The sequence below is a fragment of the Lissotriton helveticus genome, chromosome 8 (assembly GCF_964261635.1).
Source record: "Lissotriton helveticus chromosome 8, aLisHel1.1, whole genome shotgun sequence".
NCBI classification, from domain to species: Eukaryota; Metazoa; Chordata; class Amphibia; order Caudata; family Salamandridae; genus Lissotriton; species Lissotriton helveticus.
In genome coordinates this window covers 1,216,324,272-1,216,346,902 of record NC_136069.1, presented here as the reverse complement: position 1 = coordinate 1,216,346,902, position 22,631 = coordinate 1,216,324,272, and the positions used below count along the sequence as shown (strand labels likewise).

Genomic DNA, 22,631 nt, shown 5'->3' with positions numbered 1-22,631 from the left:
GCCCTGAGTGTCCCAGCTGTAATAATTTTTAGATCCCTAATGCTGATTTTGTTGTAATGGGCTAACAATGATCATGCATGTGTGCCATTACAAATTCCTGTCTCACTGATTGCTGTCTTTTTGGACCTGAAGGAGCGCCTTAAGTACTACCCTCATAGTGGTGAAAGGTTACTGCCCTTACCAGGAGTTAAACAGTAAAAGCACGGTGAAGGCAGCTTATTGTGTAGTGATCCATAAGAGTGAGTAGGGCCTTTTTACCTGTGTCACTGGAGTGAGGCCTACGAGCTTGGTCATTTAAAGTTCTGCTGCTGTGTTCTTGACTCACCCTTAGCCTACAGTGGTTTGGAGTGCAGTGTTGCAGAGTGCACGTGTGGAGTATGTGTGCTGGGTGTATGTGTGCCTGTGGATAGTACAATACAGGAATAAGGCAGTTCTGTGCTAAGCAGTGCATGTGTAATATCTCATGTGCTAGGTGTATGTGCCTTTGAATGCTGTGAATGGTACATAAAGGATGTAGTGGTGTGCAGCGCATGTATGCTATATGCATGGATGGGTGTATGTGTGCCTGTGAATTGGTACCATAAATGAGTTCCGTTTTGTGAGACCCAGGCTGAATGGCGGAACACGAGGAGAGGAGTTAGAGGAATCCTCCCAGACAGATTTCTGTATTGTTGCATTCCTGTAGGCTGGGTGGAATGGACTGGAGGAAGGGAGAGATAGGCTCTTCAGTACACATGAAAGAGTGCTCTTTGATTCAAAGAGAGGTTACTGGAAAGGGTCCTTAGCACATCTCAGAATGGAGATGGGGCTGATAAGAGAATCACAAAGAGTATGGCTGCGGCCCTGGGGTAACTCTTTGGTACATGTATCACTGTGGCTGACATTCAGGTGTCAACCTCTTGTCACTCCCATGGCGGATGTTGTCACCATCAGATTTGGAGTCGCCCCTGCTGTGACAGACTTCCTGCTGGAGGAAAGGATAACAGAGGAGAGGCCACTGCAAAAGGAGGCAGACCCCAACATAAACTTCAAAGACTCAGGGGTGACTCAGGGGCCGATTCCCAAAAGGCTTCCAGAGTAGTGGTGTAGGCCCTGCACTTGTGGCAGGGGGCTTGCATTTGTGGTGGAGGCCCGCACTTGTCACAAGGTGTCTGCAATGAGTATCTGCAGTGTGGTGGTCCCGCCACGAGTGTGGGCGCCCCTGCTACGTGTGCGGGCTCCCCCGCTATGACTGCGGGGCCTCCTCCATGAGTGCGGAGGCCCATTGGGAATCTGCCCCTTTGACTCAAAATCACATTTGGTGCTTGGAAATGGACTATAAGAAGGGGACCTCTTAATTGTCAACTGTCAAGCAGCCAGTCGTGCTATGTGAGAAGGAGAAGCTCTTCAAGAACTCTGCATGTGGCCAGGACTGGAGGCTAAGGCCTGCCACTGTTCCAGATGGGTGGGAGAACATCACCCATGTAATCCAAGACCACCTGCATTCGAAGCCCGGAACATGAGCACCTGCCTACTTTCCAAGACCAGTGTGCCCTGTGAAGGAGAGGAAAGCGTTGGAGCGAGTGAGGTCCAGTGCGGGGGGAGGCAGGGGGTGGTCCCGGTGATTGCTTCCCCATAACAAGGTATGAGGAGTCAGCAGCTGCACTGATCGAGTTGTTGCCCTTATGCAAGAAAGAGCCAGCCACTACCTTATGCTAGAGGAGGGCTGCCATGAAGTGAGCCATGATCATTCCTGCACCGAAAGGGTAATCACCCTTGTAGAGGTACCAAGCCGGCGACCCCACATGTGGCCCCGTAAGGATTGCTGGTGTGCAAATCCTGCCATAGCCTGTGTGCGGTACCAAGTCGGCGTCCTCGTATGCCAGGTGAGGCTACTATGAAGATTGGTGCTGTGTCCATCAGGCCAAGGCCATGTGCAGAGGAGGAACGGTGACCACGTACGCCAGGGGAAGGCACAGGAACAAGGCAAGGAGTGGGATCTGGTCAAGCCCATCGATGGAGGAAGGAGGCCGCTGTGGTGACCCGAGTGGGCCCAAGCCATGACAGAGGACCAGCACCAGGAGCAATGCACCCTCCCCTTGTCTGTGGGGAAGACCTCAAGAAACTTACCAGCATCTGTGGAGCATCGAGAACCCCCTGGCCGCTACTGCATGTAAGGAACTCAGGGACACTGCACCTCAACCCTCCTCAGTCGTATGTGAAAGGCTTACTGGAGGCGTCCGCTGCAGTGTCACTACCCACAATGGGGTGCACTCAGAGACTCCAGTCCTTCGGATCCTACTGGTGCAGGTAAGACTGATTTACGGGCCAGACACCCCCAGCGCGGGAACACTTTTGACTTTAATAAAGAATGAGAGTGGGAGTGGGACTTATGAGACTCGGACTACTATTGGGCTTAACTTGAATGTCACATATAGTGAATTGAGGATAACCACTACCGCTAGAAAGAGGGGAGTGGGACTCAAGGATCTGCCTTTCAAACACTAGAGCCCTGACCTGAGGGGATTGTGTATTGTTTGTGAATGTTTTATTTGACTTTGTGTTCGTATATAAATACTCCTTTTTTCATAAAAGCAAGAATTTGACAGGGCAATCATTTATTGCGGCTGCTGAGTTTATTTTGAGTTGTTAGCCTGTGTTCACCCCCTGTGTCTATCTCCCCTGAACACTACCTCCCCCGACTTACAGCCCTCGAGATGCCTTGGACTGCTCAACAACGTTACTACTGAGAGTCAAATGCTGAAGGGCTACTTGGCCCAGTTGTTCAGGATCCATAGTGGGCAGGGCTCTAGGACATCAGGAGTAAAAGGCCTCATCCCCCACTTTAAGGCCTGCAACTCCTGCTTGCACGGACCTTTTCAACGGGGTCCTGACAATATGTTTAACTTATGTTACCATGCATTAATATAGGTTTTAACGTATTTTGACTTAATTCATTTGCAGAGTTCTCATACGTGACCTGAAACGCTTGGAGAATATCAGCTTGTCGCCATTTATATCCCATGTTACTTCAAGTCTTCATGGCCTTATAACAATGCAAGCATATTGCAAAGGAGATGAAAGCCTCTTGAAGTAAGAATATTACTCTTTTGGTTTCTTTTTTATTCATTTTCAAATATAGACTTTAAGCATGCCTGCATTTAGTGTTAAATCTTTCACAGAAATCATCTTCCTTTTCATTGGTGTATATCACGCCTGTGAATCAGACTCTGTGCATGGCAGCAGCTTAATGCTTCCAGTGTAAAGCTATCCTCAGTTCTTCTGCTTGTCTAATGGCTGCAGACAGCAATATACGGAGTTATACAATGCAGAAGAAAAATCATGTTTCCGATTTATACAATAATCTATTCACTCATATAAAGCAGGTCTAATATGACGCACTTTTCAGGGTGAGAATGCCATGCAAAATAGATGAACATCCACAAACCAGTGAGTTTTTTGTGCTTACAAGATCGTGCAAGATGCTTTAACATGCCTAGATACGATGAGAGATTCTCCTCTGTTAAGGGCAGGCGTAAATATGTGTCTTGGGTGGTAAACCGGATGATACGTCTCTATAATTGTTGCTGGTGTATACAAAGGTGTTTCAAGTTGTGCAAATATAATTAATCATTCACACATACATAAACGTTTACTATTTACATTTACATATATGTAAATGTTTACACGCGTTAGTACTCCAGGAGCGCTTTGTCTTATGCAGATTCACTGGAGTACCCCTGAAATGTTAGGATTATTCTCAGAAATGTATAAATCTGTTCGAAACATAAGTGCAGATATCTGGTTGCAGATTTTCAATTTTTTTGTAGAATAGGTCCCAAAATATTGTCTTTATGCATGCTCTGTATAAATCTGAAGTTTGATAACAATTTGGTTCTTCGCGTTCTTTCCATCATGGCTTCTTTAGTGTGACATAACACTTTTTATCAATAAAAGTTTGCAAGATTATACTTTTTTTTTTACAGATTCCAGAAACTGTTAGATATGAATAACACACCCCAATTTCTGTTTTGCTGTGGAATCCGCTGGCTGGCTGTTCGTCTTGATCTTATTAGCATAATTATGGTTGGTACAACATCTCTGTGCATTGTACTGATGCATGGTATTATACCACCAGCTTATGCAGGACTGGCAATTTCATACGCTGTTCAGGTAAATCATGCAAAGCCTTTTCACACGTATTATTTGTGGGTTTTACTATGAGTGTAAATGACATAGAGAACTGTTCACACTGCATATAAAGTCTATGCACTACCACATAGGCATGCACTTTTCAAAGAAACGTGCATACAGTACAATCATAATGGCAAATGAGTATGGTTGCGTTCCATTTTAGGGTTATTGAACTCAGAGATGATATGCAGTGCCCTTTCATCGCAAGGTCGCTTGGGGGTGGTCGGAGGGGGGGGGGGGTATTTTATTTCTTATGGTAAATGATTGCATTATCACTTTTAACTCTGCCCTCTTTTAAATGTTTGGCCCAGGTTTACAAACACTTTGGATTGGGTTTGCATTACCTTTTTAACAGAAACCCGACGCGAAAGTGTTGTGTTGGTATTTCGAATCCAATGCAAATCACGATCTGATCTGTTGAAGCAAACTTGAGTATGCAGCTTTAAATGTGTTGCGGAAAGGTATTTTAAACTCTGTAATGCTGAAGTTTCGCATGTATTGTATAGTGCAGACAGAATACTACAATCCTGCAAATATAATACTAAACATTGTCAGCATTTCATGGAAAATAGTTCAGAAGAAAGAGCTAAATAACTATCATTAGTTATTTCAGTGACTAGTGGATTTCTTTCCTGCTTTCATATTCTGTTTTTTTCCTTTGTTTTTCTGCTCCACAGTGATTTTATCAAATATGTTAAGTTATTGTGAGGAGACAAGATCTTTGCAGGTTTCACCTCCACCTTTTGCCCCATTTGTGAAAACTGGGCTCTTGGGTAATGACTGAAGTGCCCTAAGCCCTGCTAATCAGGACTCGGGGCATGTGCTCTGACCCTTAAAAAGGTACTTGGTTGATTGGCTTATACCCAATTGGCATAGCTTAACTTACTTAAAAGCCCCCACTACATGATACTAGGGTATCTCAGGGCCGTTCAGTGGGAGTGCCTCTCTCAGGGTCAGCAACACTATTTGTGCCACCCTAAGTAGGATATGCTAAAACATGGCTCCCAGTCTGCCACTGCAGTCTGAAAGTGCAGTTTTAAACTGCTAATTTGACTTTGCCATTTTAATCAATGGTAAATCCAACCTTACTTTCTAATGCGGGTAAGTCAGCCCTGCATTAGACCTATTGAGTCCCAAGGCAGGGTGCACGACATAGGAACGTTGTACATGTGTTTATTGTGTTCTAGCAGTATAAACCCACAATTATCGTTTTTACTGAGAGAGAAATTGGTAGCGCCATTGACAAGTACAGGGTTACACACTGACAACTCAGCTGTGCTAACTTCTGAATGGGACTAAGAACGTTTTACTTCATAGTATCAAACAACTCATTATTTTAAGCCCAACTTGATGCCAATTTGACATTAATGTAACTTGTTGCCATATGCAACTTTTAAAAAGTTGCCTCTCTGTTGCCCAGTATTCCAGTGGCCATTTGATGAGGCTGGGCACAAGAGAGCCTTCTGCCCTCTAGGGGAGGCTTATAAATGACTGGCAGGGGAGGTAACAATAGAGGCCTGCCTCTGGAGAAGGCGTTACCTCCTCCTGGCAGGAAACTACACAGATTTGTCACCCAAAGTAACTCTAAATACCTGCATTCCACTCTGAAAAATAACAAAAAAGTGAAAAGTGCAAAAATTTTAGGAAGAGAATAGTGTCTTCCTAATTACTCCTGGTTTAGGAGGCTTCCGAACTTACGGTTTCTGCACTTTTTTGGTGTCAAGAATTCACACCATGGGTTACAGGAGGGGGGTGGGAGCCTAATTGGCACACCGCCCTCGACGCTCGGCACCTGTTGTATACCTGCATCAACCCTCGACTGGGGTCCTGTGACCCATGGTGTGAATTCTTGACACCAAAAAAGTGCAGAAACCGTAAGTTCGGAAGCCTCCTAAACCAGGAGTAATTAGGAAGACACTATTCTCTTCCTAATATTTTTGCACTTTTCACTTTTTTGTTATTTTTCACTTTCACGCCCCTAGGTAAGGGTGGGCCTTAGAGAGTCCATACCACCAGGGTTTAATACACACTGAGTCCTGATGAATGCCAGGTAAATTCATACCGTTTCGTGGCTGAAACATGTCGACTGATATTAGGAAACTACCACTTAATTAACTGTGGACGAATTTCCTACACATAATTTTTATCCATAAGTCCTTAGTGATCATTATAATAAAGTTAAATTTGATACACTACTGACTCTTTTTAATAAAAACTATTCACCACTCACTTAATTTTCTTTGCACAACACTGCCTTAACCCACCAACCAGCTCCGCAGTAGATCTGGCGTTGAAGCACACAAAAGAGACGCTAGGTCTCTTTTGTGGGGCCCGATGATGAAGCATGTCATCACTAGGTGGTGAGTGAGGGCTTTCCTTAACGCCTTAAGTGAAGTCGTCTACCTGCTCCTAATGGTGGTTCATTACTACCATGGAACACTCTTGTCTTGTTTATTGAGTTTCTTTCTTCTTCAATTGTTTAGGTGCTGCTTAAATGCTTTACACTTGTTCCTTTGTCTAAGTCTGACTACTCAGAGCTACAGCTACCCACAGTTGAGCTAAGGTTTAACAAACGAGATCTGATTCGTCCTAAAGGTGTTAGTAGTGTATTACACAGTGAGGTCACACAACAAAACCATATAATACAGCCCATTTCCTTACATTGGTGTCCTGCGGTAGGATCCAGAAATTGTGTTTAGGAGTTCCATATAGTTGTTGAGGTTGGAATCACTAAGAATCTGCCAAAGTATTCTTTGTGTTTCCCAACCAGTTGTCGAATTCCCTTGTTTTTCGAGATACTGTTTCAAAGAGTTGCAGAACTATTGTGACAACGTTTTCAACAAGTTTCCAAAGTTTGAAAAACAATTTAAAAAAGTTTCTGTGGAAAGCTGGGAAGTACATTTTAAGCCAAGGAACATGGAGCTTGAAATGGCCAGTTTGGCCACCCTCAAAAAGAATGAGCTGAGGAAGTTGTGTAGAGAGAGATAAGGGTCAACATGGTAAATAAGGCAAGGAAGAATGACATGGCGACGGCCCCCAAGGCTTGGGAGGAAGGCCACAGAGATCCACCAGCAATGGAAAAGGAGATACAGCAAGGTAGTGGGGAAGAAGGGTAGGAGGAGCGAATGATGTTCTCAACCCCAACACCAGGCCAAGGGTGTCCTCTAGATCAAGCAGTGTGAGGAGCATCAGCAGGCGTTCCCTTCAAGAAGAAGTGACAACCCTGGAACAGGAGTATTGAGCCCTGGCCCTGGAAGCAAGGAAGCTGGACCTTGAGGAAAGAAGAGCCAGACTGGTCATGGGGCCCAGAGACATTGGTGACAGGAACTAGAGGACTGAGGTATTTAACAGGTGCCTCAGAGGTAAGACTGGCCAAAGGGATTTCCCTAGCTATGTCCCAGGTGATGACAGATAATTGGCTAACATCCTACAGGGGAGGTCTATGATGAGGAAGGTGGGTACACTGGGGGAACATCTGAGAGTCAATGCCAGTAGTTGGTAGGGACAGACTGCTTAAACTTGAGAATGAGGTAGCAGGATGAATCCTACTAGCACAGAAAGGCAGCAATTGCAGAACTCTTTGGACTCACTCCTGAAGTTCATCCCCACATTGCACCCCATGTGTGATTGCACTAGTGTAATGACTCTGAATTATCCTCAGCCCTGCGAATCAGGACTCAGTGCATGTGTTCCTACCATTAAAAAGGTACATGGTTGATTGGCGTATACCCAATTGGCTTAGCGTAACTTACTTGAAAGTCCCCAGTATATGATACTCGGTGTTCTCAGGGCCTGCAGCACTTTTTGTGCCACCCTCATTGGGCTGAGGTAAAACATGGCTCCCAGTCTGCCACTGCAGACTGAAAGTGCAGCTTTAAACTGCTAACTTGACTTTGCCATTTTAATCAATGGCAAATTCAAACTACCTTTCGAATGTGGGTAAGTCACCCCTGCATTAGGCCTATTGAGTCTTAAGGCAGGGTGCAGCACATTAGTAAAATAAAATGTGTTTAACATGTTCTAGGAGTAAAAATACAATATAGTCATTTTCACTGAGAGAGAGAGAGAGATAGATAGATTAGTAGCCCTATTGGCAAATACAGAGTTATACAAGGACAACTCAGCTCTGCTAACTTTTGAATCGGACTAGCAAAGTTGGCACTTCAAGGTATCAAACAGCTTATCACATTATGTCTGAATTGATGCCCAAGTCGACCTTTATGTAAGTTGTTGCGACATGCAACTTTTAAACAATTCTCACTCTGTTGCCTAGTCTTCCAGTGGTCATCTGCCAAAGATGGACATGAAACAGCCTTCTGCTCTCCCGGGGAGACATGTTAATGACTCCCGGGAGCGGTTACAACAGAAGCCTGCGACTGGAGGAGGTGTTACCTCCTCCTGGCATGAAGCCATATTGGATGTTAGCCTAAAAGGCAAGCATCAAAGGGGAAGTTGCCTTTGAAGAGCAGAGCAAGTAGAAAGCATGTGTGGGCTTGGTTGCCCTATTCTGTAGGTAGACTGGCTGATAGCAGGGACAGAGAGGGGACACCAGTTGCCAAGCCATTTTTTTCCTTGGGTGTATAGGCCACATGTAGCCACACCCCAGGGGTGTGGGCTACTAAGCTCTCGGGACCAAGAGAGGGGTTTTGCCATCTTGAGATTGGGCAGAATAAAGCACTCTGTGATAGCTAGATGGTACACTTCCGAAGAAGTGGTCGTCAGGCATGAGGGCCCCTGGTAGTCCATTGGCTAGTGACCGTGACCTTCCCTTAAGACCCTTTCTGGGCATAAAAGAGGCACCCCTGGCTCCCAGACCTCAGATCTTGCTTGAATGAAAGAAGAGGACTGAAGAAGCGCTGATCCGCTGACCTTGGTACCAGCTAAGAAGAGTCTGTACTGAAGTTAGACTGCACCTGCTGCTCCTTGGGCTAGCGGAGGAAAGGACTGTGCCTGCTGTATCCTGCTCATGGAGAAATCATACCTCAATCCCAGTGTGAAGCAGAGGCTCCATGAGTCAGTTTGCTGACTGACTGTTTGCAGCACAGGCCACGAAAGCTGAAGAAGCCTGCTGGAGCGAGTCGGTAACCCAGATTGCCAGTTTGCTGTTCCTTGCTGCCGTGCAACTCAAGAGACCAGGAACTGATGCTCTGAAGTTGAACCAGAGTCTGCTGGATCTGCAGGAGTCAAATGAGAGCAGCATGGTCGTCCAGAAGGAAAGGTATTAACAAAAGAAGGAAACTGCTGTGCCGGGCGACTGCCTCTCCAGTGGTGACTGGACGTCTGCTGATCAGGAAAAGACATCATGGGACATTGACCCCTGAAGCCTGAGTCACTCTACCAGGACCAAGGAGTAGCCTAGCAAGATGTCCCGTTAACTGCACAGCATCTTCAGCATCCTGTATCCCTTCCATCAGGACCGCTCCATAGAAGTCAATGGCAAGGTGCCACTGACGCTGGTACTGGACAGAAGACTGCTATTCTGAAGGAGATAACTGTTCTGTTGGATTTTCCTGGTCCTCTTGGCTGGCTCCCTGCCAGAGTTGGTAGTCCAAATGAACTCTGAGTAACCACAGTTTTTCTTGAAAACGTTTCTAAGTTCTAGATTATATTGATTTTGCAAGTACTTGTTCACAATTAAGTAAAAAGTCTTGATTCGTTATTTCTTGTAAAGTCCATATCTGTGGAACTCTCTGGTGGATCTTTTTGATTGTCCGTAAATCCATAAAAATATGCTCTATTTCTAATAACTGGTGTTGGATTTCTTTAGTATCGAGTTTCATTCTTCAGCTGTTGTGGTGCTGTTTAAATGCTTTACACGTGTCCCTTTGTGTTAGACTGACTGTTCAGAGCCATAACTATCCAGGGTTGAGCTAAGATTTAACAAACAAAACCTGACTGATCCTAAAGGGCTGGTAGATGCAGTGAGGTCACAAAACCACACCATATAATACACCTCATTTCCTCACACCTATCATAACATTCCTGGATTTTAGGTGCAAGAGCCTTTGGTGCCTAAACGTTGTATGGCTTAGTTGTGCTAACAGACGCAGTCAACACAGATGATTCGAAGTAAGTGCTATGCAAAATAATTTTGGTGTGCGAGTAATGATTGCTATCGGCGTTGTGCAAATAATAGACTGTGCAGCTAACAATAATTAAAGGATTTCAGTGGTTTTTCATTTTAATTCGTAACCTTAACTGTACTTTAACTGTGGTTTTTAGTGAGTTTCATATTTTTTTTTAAAATATACATTATAGTAGTATAATCAGTCTGAACCACAAATTCAAACGAACTTTGTTTTTGCTGTGAATTTCTATGATTTTTTGATGACATACTACATTCATATAGTTTGAAATGATTCTCTTCCAGAAGGCCTTGCCCAGTGTGTGTGGGCTGCTGGGCTGGCCCTATGGCTTGGCCAATGCCCAGCCCGCTGAAGCCAGCCATCCGATACTGTGCAAGGTCTTCAGTTGTGTACAGTGGGAGTTGGCCTCAAAGTCTAAGCTGGAACAGTGATAGGCATCTAGTATTCATTGTTCGTTACCTATTACACACCAACATCATTTAAATACCACTGTTTAACAAGCATTGGTAATACATCGGTTTCGCCTATGTAATGAATAAACAGCTCTTTTCATCAATCATCTCCTGGGGGATGAAAAGAGCTCCCTAACAGATAACACGGGAGTACAGAGGATGTGGGGCAGTGGGCGTAACGACTTACTCGACAGCTGGGGATCCCGGTTCGAGTGTCGGCGGCTCCGCTGCACAACATCCTGTGATTCTGTGCAAATCACTTAGGGGCCTATTAGGTCGTCTGCCCGCCACCCTAGCAGTGCTGGGACCGGCCGCCAGTGGCTCGGCGGTCCCACACCGGCTATTAGGATGCCACCGCCACGGTGGCGATAGCATCCCCCATCCACAACATTGTGGCAGGCTGTGCTCACAGCAGCACCTGCCACGATGCTGTGGATGCCCCTTGTGCATTTTCATGCACAATGTGGCAGGCACCGCGCGGTGCCTGCCACAATGTGCATGCAAATGCAGTGCACCCCCACCCCCCAACAACCTGGGGGCCCGCAACGGGCCACCACATTCAGGCACCACATGCCTTTCCATGGCGGCAACTCTGCCATGGAAAGGCACTTCTCTGCCTGTATTGTAATATGGATGGCGGTGTCTTGCAGATACCACCACCATATTCAGCCCCTTTTCTGCCCGGTCGACTCGTCGATGGGCGGAAAACCGGCAGACGGTCTTTCCGTTCGCCGGGGTCCCCCCCGCCATCGTAATATGGCGGGGGGAAATGGAAGGCGGGCGGTAGGTAATCAGTCAATCAATCAATCATGCCATTTATAAAGCGCACTACATACCCGCGAGGGTCTCAAGGCGCTGGGGGGGGTGCTGCTAGTGGTCAAAGGGCCAGGTCTTGAGAAGTCTTCTGAAGGCCGGTAGGTCCTGGGTCTGCCGTAGGTTGGTGGAGAGTGCGTTCCAGGTCTTAGCGGCGAGGTGGGAGAAGGATCTGCCACCGGCGGTCGCTCTTCAGATGCAGGGGATGGTGGCGAGGGCGTGGCTGGCGGAGTGTAGCTGGAGGGTGGGGGTGTAGAAGTTGAGCCAACTGTTGAGGTAAGCTGGGCCGGTCTTGTGGAGGGCTTTGTGTGCGTGGATGAGGAGTTTGAAGGTTATCCTCTTGTCGACGGGAGCCAGTGCAGGTCTCTCAGGTGGGGTGTGAAGTGGCTGTGGCGGGGGATGTTGAGGATCAGACGTGCTGAGGCATTCTGGATGCGTTGCAATCGTCTTAGGAGCTTGGCCGATGTTCCTGCATAGAGGACGTTTCCGTAGTCTAGCCTGCTGGTGACGAGGGCCTGGGTCACCGTTCTTCTCGTCTCGGTGGGGATCCACTTGAAGATCCTGCGGAGCATTCGGAGGGTGTTGAAGCAGGATGAGGAGACTGCATTGACCTGCTTAGTCATGGAGAGGGTGGAGTCGAGGATGATCCCCAGGTTGCATGCGTGGTCGGTGGGTGTCGGGGCTGTTCCTAGGGTTGTCGGCCACCAGGAGTCGTCCCAGGCTGAGGGGGTGGAGCCGAGGATGAGGACCTCCATTTTGTCCGAGTTCAGCTTCAGCCGGCTGTTCCTCATCCATTCGGCGTTTGTTTGTTGACAGCTGTTGATGGTGGGCGAATCACCACCGCAATATGAGCGGTGGCGACCCGCCTGCTAATATAATAGACCCCTTAATCTCTCCTTGTGATACATTGTTAAATAAATATGCTGGAGGAGGGTAAGTGGCACCCACAGGAACCAATGAGAAGCCAGTAAAGAGAGGAGGCGGGATGTAAGTTACTTTTAAGTTTATAATAAAAACAATAGATTTCTCAAGCACAGGACAGGCACTGTGCAGGCAAAACCTAAAAATGACCAAGCTGCTGACAGTGAATACTATTATGGACTGGTACCGCCTAGGCCCCTCCCATAAAAGCAGATGATCCCAAAAATGGGGGTGAGTCCCTCTCCCCCTTCCCCCTTGCCCCCAATGCAGACAAGTCAGACAACACAACATGTTTGGATCAGGGGTCGTAGAGCCCCGGTCGTATTTTATTACAAACTTAAACATTGAGAATATTGAGTATACATTATATACAATGCGCAGAAAGTCCAAATACAGATAGGCACAGTTGTTCAAAGGCTAACCTTAACATTTCTCTAATACATCTGGATTCCTATCGTATTCTAAATGAATATGATTTCCTTTCTGCGCAACCCTTTAGAGCCTACGGCAAGGTCAATGACTGGCAACCCAGATCCCTATCCTCTTGTCTTCATAAAAACGGGGCCCTTAAACAGTATGCGCCCTTGAGCGCATGCGCATGCCGGGTCGCCCATGGCCTACTGGAAGCGTGGCTCCCAGTCCAGTGCCCCCCAGCACCCCTTCAACGTACCGGCATTGCACCCTTGAGCGCATGCGCGTGCAGGTTTGGCCCATGGCCTACTAGAAGCATGGCTCCCAGAGCCCCCCTTCTACCTACTGACTGAAACTGCCCCTCGGGCATCCCCTTTCATTAAGGTGATGCCCTCAAAGGACCGCAAACTATGCTCACCAACCATGACTTTACCGCCACAGGGCAGAGTAGTTGACCGACTACCTGGCCTCCCCCTCAGCTCCCCTATAGGTCTTGCCCTGCGCATTGCCCTCCAGCCAAGCTAGCATGTCTTCAATGAAAGCCTGATTCCCTTTGGCTGAGAGGTGTACCCTATCTTTTACAAAGAAATGGTCCCCCCGGATATAGCCATGCGCTATGGATGCAAGCTTGGTTGTCCTGAACAGCCTCTCCATCTTGTTGTTTTTCCTCTTTACTGACCTCCCTCCCGTCCATTGGACTCTTGGGATCATGTGAGACCAAACAATTTTTTTCCGGACACTTCTTTGCTAGCCATCCCACTTCAGTAAACAAGTCTTCCACCAGCGCCCTTCGACTCATGTGCTCCAAATCCTTGCCCCCAAAATGCAAAATACATGCAGCTGGGGGTCTTAAGCTATTCTGTAAGGCATCCTCCATTAAATCTCGGAACTGCCTAATTCGCAGGCCACCCCGACCATAGAACAGTAAATTTATCTTTGCCTGCCTAGCTCTAGCCTGGAAATCACCTGCAAAGAAAGCAGTTAGATGGTGAATGTATGAATGACCGATGACCCACACATCCCTTTCTTCCTGCCCCCTGCGGTTTTGCACCATGACGCATGCTGTCCGTTCCTGTACCGTTGTTCGGTGACCCCCTCCTGCGTGGCTGGCGGATGCCAGCGCTGCATGCTTCTTCCCTGCGTTGCAGGACGAAGAAACTGCAACATAAAGTAGAGAGAAAACAACTGTCAGTTGGTCTCCCCGCCACTTTTGTTCAATCGCATATGCAAGCGCACATAACATTTATAGCACTTTGGCGACCATCTCCCAATCTTTTGCACTTTCTTCCTGCTCAATCCTCTGGCCACTGCCTCTGTAGCAGTCCCAATTCTAAAGGAATGAGTACCAAAAACTGTTGGGTCCATGTTGGCCTTCCTTATGGCTAAAGCCATAACCCTCTTGAACTGGAATATGGTGAGGGGGTCCCATTTGCGTGTATCAAGAGTGGGCCCCCTGCCAATCTTGGCTGCTGCGATATGAATGTCTCTAACCTAGTGACTGGGCAGCACACAGTTCCCCTAGCTCTGTATAGCACAATCCCTTCGCCTCTGCCCTCCTGATCAGTGTTTGACCTAGGGAGTGATATTGTAACAGACTCCTCCCCCACCCTGACATGATTCACCTGGAGGCCCCCATGCCAGTCACATGTATTCCTTGCCACCAGTTCCCCTACCCTAAAAGCACCGTAAAAGGCTAGGCAAAATGTTGCTTGGAACAAGATTGCCTCCCCCGGGGAGCTACAGGTGTGCTGCAGGGTCTCCATCAGGGTGGCTAACATGGGTACCCCTATTGGTCTCCTCTCAATGGGCAGGACACCTACCGCTGCCATCCTTTGAGAGCTTTCCGCACCATGAAGGTACCTGTGGGATCACCCCCCCCTTTCACTTTTGCGAAGAAGGAAATTGCTGCAACTTGCCGCCTGGCCGCAGCCGCAGAGCGCCCCTCTTGCTTGGACGCTAAATAGGAGACTAAGGATACGTCACTTTGCCACCTCTGTTCCCAGTGATCCCCAAGTAATGGCAATACACCCAAAATGCCCCTTCGTATGAGGTCCGATAACTGGGGGCACCAAGCTGCCAAAGTTGTTCTGGGAAAGGCGTTGGCCGTGCTGCTGCCTCCCGATGGTGAGCCCTGAATACCTGCATTTTAAAGCGAGACAAAGTGTCAGCGGCATTGTTATGCACCCTTGGCACATGCTTTGCTCTAGAAAACACATTGAATTTCATGCATTTCAGTATAATTTCTTTAAGCAACTGCAGTATCATATTACAATATGCCGTCTGGGAATTAATGCACTGTACTACTGCCATGTTGTCCGACCAGAAGATGACACTTTGGTTTCTCAGTTGCTCAGGCCAAACTGACAATGCCACCAGGATGGCGAACAGTTGCAGAAAACTTATGTTATTCGTGATCCCAAACTGCTCCCACCAGAGGGGCCAACGCTGCGCTACCCATTCTGCTCCAAGGATGGCACCAAAACCCTCACTCCCTGCTGCGTCTGTCATTAGACCGATCTCTGGGCTCGATCTAGGGGGACCCGACCACACCACCCTGCCGTTGAACTCACGCAGGAACGCCTGCCATATCTGCATGTCCTGCTTGACTTCGCCAGATAACCTGGTGTGATGGTGTTTCTTCTTAAGCCCTGACATCGCCTGCGCGATTGAGCGTGAAAATGGTCGTGCCATGGGAATTATCCTAAGCGGAAAATTCAGCTGACCCACCACCCGTTGTAACTGGTGCAGAGTAACCTTCTCCTTGACTAAGCAAGCCTGCAGTGCCTGAACAAATGCTTCGAACTTCCCCACTGGCAAGTGCAACATCCCCTCCACTGAGTCCATTTCAATACCCAGTAATTCTATTGTTGTTGCAGGGCCCACAGTTTTGTCCCTTGCTAATGGTACGCCTAACTCTTGCATGATCGCGCAGAAGTTGAGCAATGCTAGCCTGCAGTTGTTTGACGCGGGTGGCCCCAAGAAAAGGAAGTCGTCCAAGTAATGCAGCACCAAATTGTGCCCCGTTGCCTGCCTGAATACCCACTTGAGAAAGGTACTAAATTTCTCGAAATACGCGCAAGACACTGAGCAACCCATGGGCATAGACTTATCCACATAGTACAACCCCCCAAATTGGAAGCCTAGTAAATGAAAGTCCTATGGGTGAACTGGCAAAAACCGGAAAGCAGATTCAATATGTTTTTGCAAGGAGAGCGCCGTACCCAATTCCCTGAGTACTTGACGCTGCATAAAGCACCATCAATGGCGTCATTCAAAGATTGTCCCCTGGGAGACAACAGGTTATGACTCAACCGTATTGTCCTTGTTCTTTTTTGGGAACCATCCCCAAGGGTGAGCAAACAAAATTTGGCATGGGGGGGGGGGGCTTTGAATGGGCCCGACACCCTACCCAGTCTAACTTCCTTCTCAATCTTTGCCGCTGCCACTCCCTCCTTTTTCCTTATTGATGATTGATTTCTGCAATGTGCCACTCCGGCGTACCCAGGTGCAGGTATTCTGAAACCTTTTAAGAACCCTTCCCTAAGAACTTTGGCAGCTTCCGGGCAGTGATATTTATTGAGCCAGGGGATAATGGCGCTGATGACTACGGGGGATCCAGCCTTCGAAACGGTTGCGCTCCTAATCCTGCTTTTTTCCCCCCTTTGTCTTTTTGTCTCTTGAGGCATCTGATCTCGGGGTGGGAGGAGTTACCACAAATTGTGCAGACATGCCTGAATCTACATGTCCCGGGTGGCCTGTTGCATACCCGCTTGTTAAAATCCCAACAGGCCCCTTTCTTTCCTCCCCCCACCCCTGCATGTTGCCCTGAAGGGCCTGCCTGAAAGGGCTGACCCCGGAATGTGTCCTGAGTAATGCCCCCGTTGGTGGGGACCTGCCCCAGATGTCTCAAGTGAATGATCATGTCTTCCTGGTTCCAGCATAATGAGGGATCTGCTGCTTTCGCCGTTCTGAATTCTTTATCGTAACTATTCCGTCCTGACCCCCATATGTGTCATGCTTGCATGTTATCCTATTGTGGTAGCATGCCAAATCTGTTCCCAGAATGCCAGCTCCGGGAAACGCTCGCACATGATTGCTGTGTAAGTAGTAAAACCTTTTCCCCAGTTAGCCAAATTTTCCTCCACCCTGTACTTCAGGACAACACTGGCCCATTCACTGGGCAATAGCCATTCCTTATTTTTCTTTGCCACCTCCCACTCTGCAACGTCTATCAACAGGGAGAATATGTTAACGTACTCCCCTTTCCAAATCTTCTCTTTCGTCGCCTGGGACAAATGCCACCCCAACCGATCCCTGGAGGATCTAACCTCCCCCATACCCAGGGGTGGCAGGGGTTTGTCCTTACCTGCTGTTGTGACCTCTATTGGCTTGGATGCTCCTGTGCTTGCCGGTGACGGTGTTGGTACGGGAACAGTGGCGGTCTTCTCCGTTGCTGCATTCACTAGTGGCGCCCCGCCTGCCGGTACTGCCGGCCCGTCTTTCGGCTTAGCCTTGCTAAGTTCCTCAATTATCTTTCTGGCCCTCTCCGTGGCATCCCCTACGCCCCCAGATGCCCCAGCGGTCGACCAGTTTCCCACCTTCTCCAACCAAGGGAGGAGTGCTGCTAAATTGTCCACCTGTGGTTGCGCTGGCATAGCCCCCTCGAGGGCCACTCCCTGCGATACCTGCGACTGTGGGATCCCCTGAACCTGCCCGGCCAGCTCGTTGTGCACATTTTGGGGCTGAGGCACCATTGTAGCCGGTACAGATGGGACCTGGGACTGAGGAACAAGTGGAGCCAGTACAGATGGGACCTCCTCCCCAATACAGATGGGCCCTCCTCTGAACCCCTCCCCTTCTTTGCTCTATTCCTCTTTGGCAATGGCGGCGAGTAAGGTTTGGGGGTACTATCGGGTGCTCCCTGCCGTCCAATCCAGCCTTTGTGTCTTCTCTCGCAATTCCACCAAGCCCTGCTTCATCTCCGCCATTTCCCGCAACATCTTATCCATCAACGCCTCTGTGCGGGAGGGGCGCTCACCCCGCTTAGCCTTAAGGGCCATTGCTCCTCCCCCCCATACCAGGCCTCAAGTGTCACCCAAAACCTGCCCCCTACGCAATTGACCGCGGCATCGCGTGTCACCCACACCTTCCCCTTGCGCAATTATCCTAGCTAGGACCCCAAAAACCTTTACCTGAAGTTGCAGCAGGAGTCCTTTCCTCAAGAAAGCTTCTGCTGAATCTTTTAGTTGCTTCCTGCAGCACAATAAGGTAGGGGAAAAAAAGAACATTAAAAGGGGAGAGGGGTGGGGGGGTGCTTCACGCTGGGTGGAGGCAAAACCTCTCCAAGCCCTGGAACCCAATCCTGTATAGCACTGTAGCCACCCCTAACGCTAGCAACAGATAACCATTGTCACCGCAGCTCTTGCCCATCCTGTGTAAAAAGCCATAATGTAAACACCCATAGGGTAACAGACTTTGCAAAATGCCGAGAAGGGCTAAATTCCACCTCTCAACCCACATACAAAGCTTGCATATTAAAAAACATCACCCTGCTAACACACCACTACTGCTTTTGCCCATATATTCAGCAACAGCAATCAGTAGCGGTCTGCCGGCCCTCCCCGCTGGCTGCTCCCCGTTACCTCCCTGCCTTACGCCTCTTACGCAGGGGGTCCCGCCAAATGCAACCGCTGCTCTGACAGACAGCCCTGTTCCATGGCTGCTCCTGTAATCACGCGCTGCTCCAATAACCAAGCGGTGTGGTCAGCGCGCCCGAGGCGCCGTCGCTGCTCCGGTCCCGCTAATTAGGCGCTGAAATCAACGCGCCCGAAGCGCCGCCGCTCCTCTGGTCCTGCTGCGCTCACTAAAAAACAAGCAAACATGTAAAATTAAAAGTGAACCGGGCATCCTCCCGGCCCGATCCACACACTGGCGCTTCCCAGGCAGGGGGGCAGGCACAAAGAGAATGCCTCCTCGCCTGAAGCTGGAATAGATACTGGAGTGAGGAGGGGCGCAGAACCAGTTCCAACTGGCCTGCCCACCGTCCCAGCCACGCCACCCGACCCGGAAGCGCAACTAAGCGCTTCTGGTTCAGGGGGCGCCCGAGGCAAAGCCTGACCCCTTGTGAAGGCGGGGGTGCCGCGTCACTTCTGCATGCGGCACCCCCACCCTCTCTTTTCTATCGGGGCCGGCGCGACCGCCATAATGGCGGCTGGCTCTATGCTGAGCCCGCCTTTCAAGATCTTTACTGTAAAAAAACTACTATTTAACTTTAAAATGACCCGTTTTTGAGAATGGGGTAGTGTTTCATTGTGTTTTTTTACTTTTTAAAACTTGTAATGGTTTTTAATGTATGTAACAAAAGTAGGCAAAAGCAGCTTGAACTTGTATAAAAGTGAACTAGAGAAAAAATTAAGTAAAAAATATTTATGGGTGGAACTTTTTGTTGTGGCCTCTCAGTAGCTTCTTCTGATTTCGGGTGTTTTGCTGCTGGTACCACCCTAATTTTGCACCCAAGAGTGCCATTCTTTCCATGTTCAGATCTACTTCTTATTTCTCTTTGCAGTAGGTTAGATGGAATGGTAGCAGGACAATGGCGACAAGTAGGCTTCTTTTTCTATCATGGCTGATTTCATGGCTGGTCCCTAACATAGCTGCTAGATTTTAAGTCTGCTTACGTGTGGCATTTTCAGGCTTGGAGTGTGCTTATGTGTGACATTTACATGCCTTATCTATGACACTTTGAGTGACAAGTTGACATGAGCAGGGAAAAGATATCTATGATTAATATCTTTCCCATTTGGGCTGGGGTCATTGTGTGACGCCCCTGCTTAGTTTAGGTGCACAATTGATAGTGCTGGAGCAGAGTATCACTTAAATCTGCACAGCCAGTTTAAGCAGCCTGGCACTGTTAGCTGGTGATGATGGGCACATGGGCTAATGTGACCTACAGGGCTTGATGATTTGGCACAGGTGGGCCATGAACATGCAGAGTATGCACCGGCTGAAAGAAGAGGTCTTTCATAATTACTGCACCAATCTCTGTGGTCTTTACTGCTCTCTTCTGCCTGATTGTCAAAGTTAAACTTAGGGAGGGTACAGTGGCAGCTCAGAACAGCTTCTATTGTCAGTCTGAGTATAGGCAACAAGAGGTTAACATGGTAAGTTCAAATGGGAGACCTTCATCAGTGGAGCTGCCCCTGTATTCTATTCTTGCGAGTTGTATGTGAGTGCAAGTATGACTATAAGGCACTGGGGAAGGCAAGCAAGTGTTCCGCTAAAGTGCTCAGTAAACTTTCTGGGCCACATACCTGGCATTATCTACCCGCCTCTAAAAGAAACAGTGAAACAAAATGTCTTCCCTTCCACTCCCATCCCTTGAGCTACCAAACTGCCATATGTATCCAGCCCTGTTCTTTTTTTTACGTTGTGATCTGGTTCTTATAGGTGTTTAATGGTTATAAACAAAATCCACAAGAATCAGATTGAGGGTCATCCGATCACTCCCAACACAAGGCCGACTGAAAGCTAGGCCTGCCCTAGAAAGTACGAAAAAAACACTTTTTTACTCTGAAGGCCACGTTCTCCATTAATTAAATGATAAACATGAAAACATTTTTAAGTGTCTTTTATTTCATTCGAGCTGTAGGATAAACAATCTTGCTTCCTGCTTTTCTTCTTTACAAAGATATAGACACATAGATACTGTCAGTCACTCCAATCCACGCCCTCGATGATACAAATAACAAGCATTTGCAATGCAATAGGTTTCGCATTTATGAGAGTTTGAGCTATTGCATTGTAAATGACAATGCCTTTTATTTATGTGTTGTTTTTAAAACAGATAAATAAAAGGCATTGTCACTCACAATGCCGATTGTTAAACTCTCGCAAATGCCAAACCTATTGCATTGCAAATGCGTGCTGTAAAAATAAAAAATGCGTTAGGAGAGAGTGTGTTGCAGGCAGGACAGCGCTATTTGAGAAAATAGTGCTCAGAGGATGTAATTAAAGCCTACCAAGCAACAACACACGTAACAGGGTGTGTCGCAATGGGAGGTTACAAAATGAGACAAGGCGGAACTAAGGAGGGACTACTAAGTCTTTGACTGATAAACAGCCACAGTTTACAATGACACAAGCTACTGAAAAATATAGGCAGAGAGTGGGCGGAGCTTCAATTCCCTCCCTCAATACAGCATGCCTCACAACCCCTCTCCCCTAAGTTGTAACAGGGAATCCTGCTTAATGGTTTCTTTATTCAGAGGGAAGTACTCCTCTCTGCCAAAGCCAAATAAAGCGGGTGCGACTAACTGCCCATCTTTTGCCCCCCAAAAGCACACTTTCTATCCATGTCAAGGGAGGTGGTTTTGCCACACCCCTACCGGCGCTCAACAACCACATATGCGAACTTAGAAAAATACTGTTCTTTAGGATTTGCTGTGCTTTTTGTTGTTTTTTGTGATCCCCATGGGACTGCTCTAAACCCTTAAGAGGAGGTCAAGAGAATGCTGCTAGCTTTTCAGAATAGGGAAATCCCCTTCCACCAACATGCCTAACCAACAAAGACACTACCCTTCTGATGCCTGCTTGTCAACCTCTGAAAGCCTGCTTGAGGCACCGTCATTTTTACAAGGACACACAGTGGTAAAGGTTGGAATAATTTGATTAGTGGGATTCCCATTTCCCACAGTGTTAATATCAAGGAATATTTGGGCCTTATGTGAAAATCTGAACCACATAACCATGAAACTCAAAGTCCCCTAAAGATGACGATACACGCTAGAATCATAAGTCTAGGGGAGCATTTGGTTAACTGAACCAGACTGGTCCCACACCTGCATGTGGGAGGGTGGGGGTAGCAAGGGTCTGGGCAGTTCCCACACCACAAATAAAAGCGATGGTGCCAAACATTGAAATATATATATTTCAGTTCATGTCACACAATGCCCTCGGCGTCCTCTCTCATTGAAGGTCTTGACTTCTGAGCTGTACTTCAGCCCAAGAATGGCAGACTACTGGCACAGGGGGGGCTTTGTGTAATCTCATAGCTTTACTTCTTCTGCTGACTTTGTAATAGAAGATTACACTGAAAGGCAGGGTGACGAGGTGAAAGTCGTGTGGACAGCCCGTGGATAACTTATGGAAGTTTTAAATTAAAAATGAGAGAAATGCTCAGATAATTCGCATACTAAATCACGCTTACTTCAACTTTTTGAACAGAACCAACTTTTGGCAGGCAGTGGAGCCCATTGAAAGAGAGCAGTGATTTATGAACAGGCCAGCTCAGTACGCGGACCTCGTCAGTATATGATGTGTCTGGAATTACTTAATGTCAACACTCGCAAGATCTGAGACCAAAATCTGCACAGAGCCGTCCGATAAGAAGTAATTACTGGTGTGGGTTACAGGACAACAGAAGGCTGCGTGTTCCACCTATGAGGAAGCACAGCTGATAAAATCACCCACACTCATATTGAAAGACAGATGGGAAGAACGGGTGGAAACAGGATCGGGAACAATGCGGATTTGAGATAGATTTATGAAGCTTTGGCAGCGGCAAATGTGAAAGAAGAGAGCCCCCGCATGCATCTGTGGGTGCCACTCGGTGCAGAGGGAAGAAGTAAAAGGGACTTACCAAGATCACACAGTATATTAATAGGGAAACATGAGCGTGCATGGCTCCTGAAGCATGTACTCAAAGAAAGTGCTGAAGTTTGTTCGACCTCACACATTGGTTGATTTTTGCAGATGATGGAGACAAGCATTTATTTTT

General features: G+C 47.7%; 1 protein-coding gene across 3 annotated transcripts in view; it reads left to right on the top strand.

The window, feature by feature from the left end:
* Positions 1–22,631, top strand: part of LOC144773252 (ATP-binding cassette sub-family C member 5-like) — a 2,136,031-nt gene that overhangs the window by 1,821,350 nt on the left and 292,050 nt on the right. For all 3 annotated transcript variants that reach the window (XM_078658154.1, XM_078658153.1, XM_078658155.1), the window contains 2 exons: positions 2,944–3,072; positions 3,966–4,152. In XM_078658154.1, coding sequence (XP_078514280.1) covers positions 2,944–3,072; positions 3,966–4,152 — 316 coding nt within the window. The remainder of the gene's footprint in view (positions 1–2,943; positions 3,073–3,965; positions 4,153–22,631) is intronic.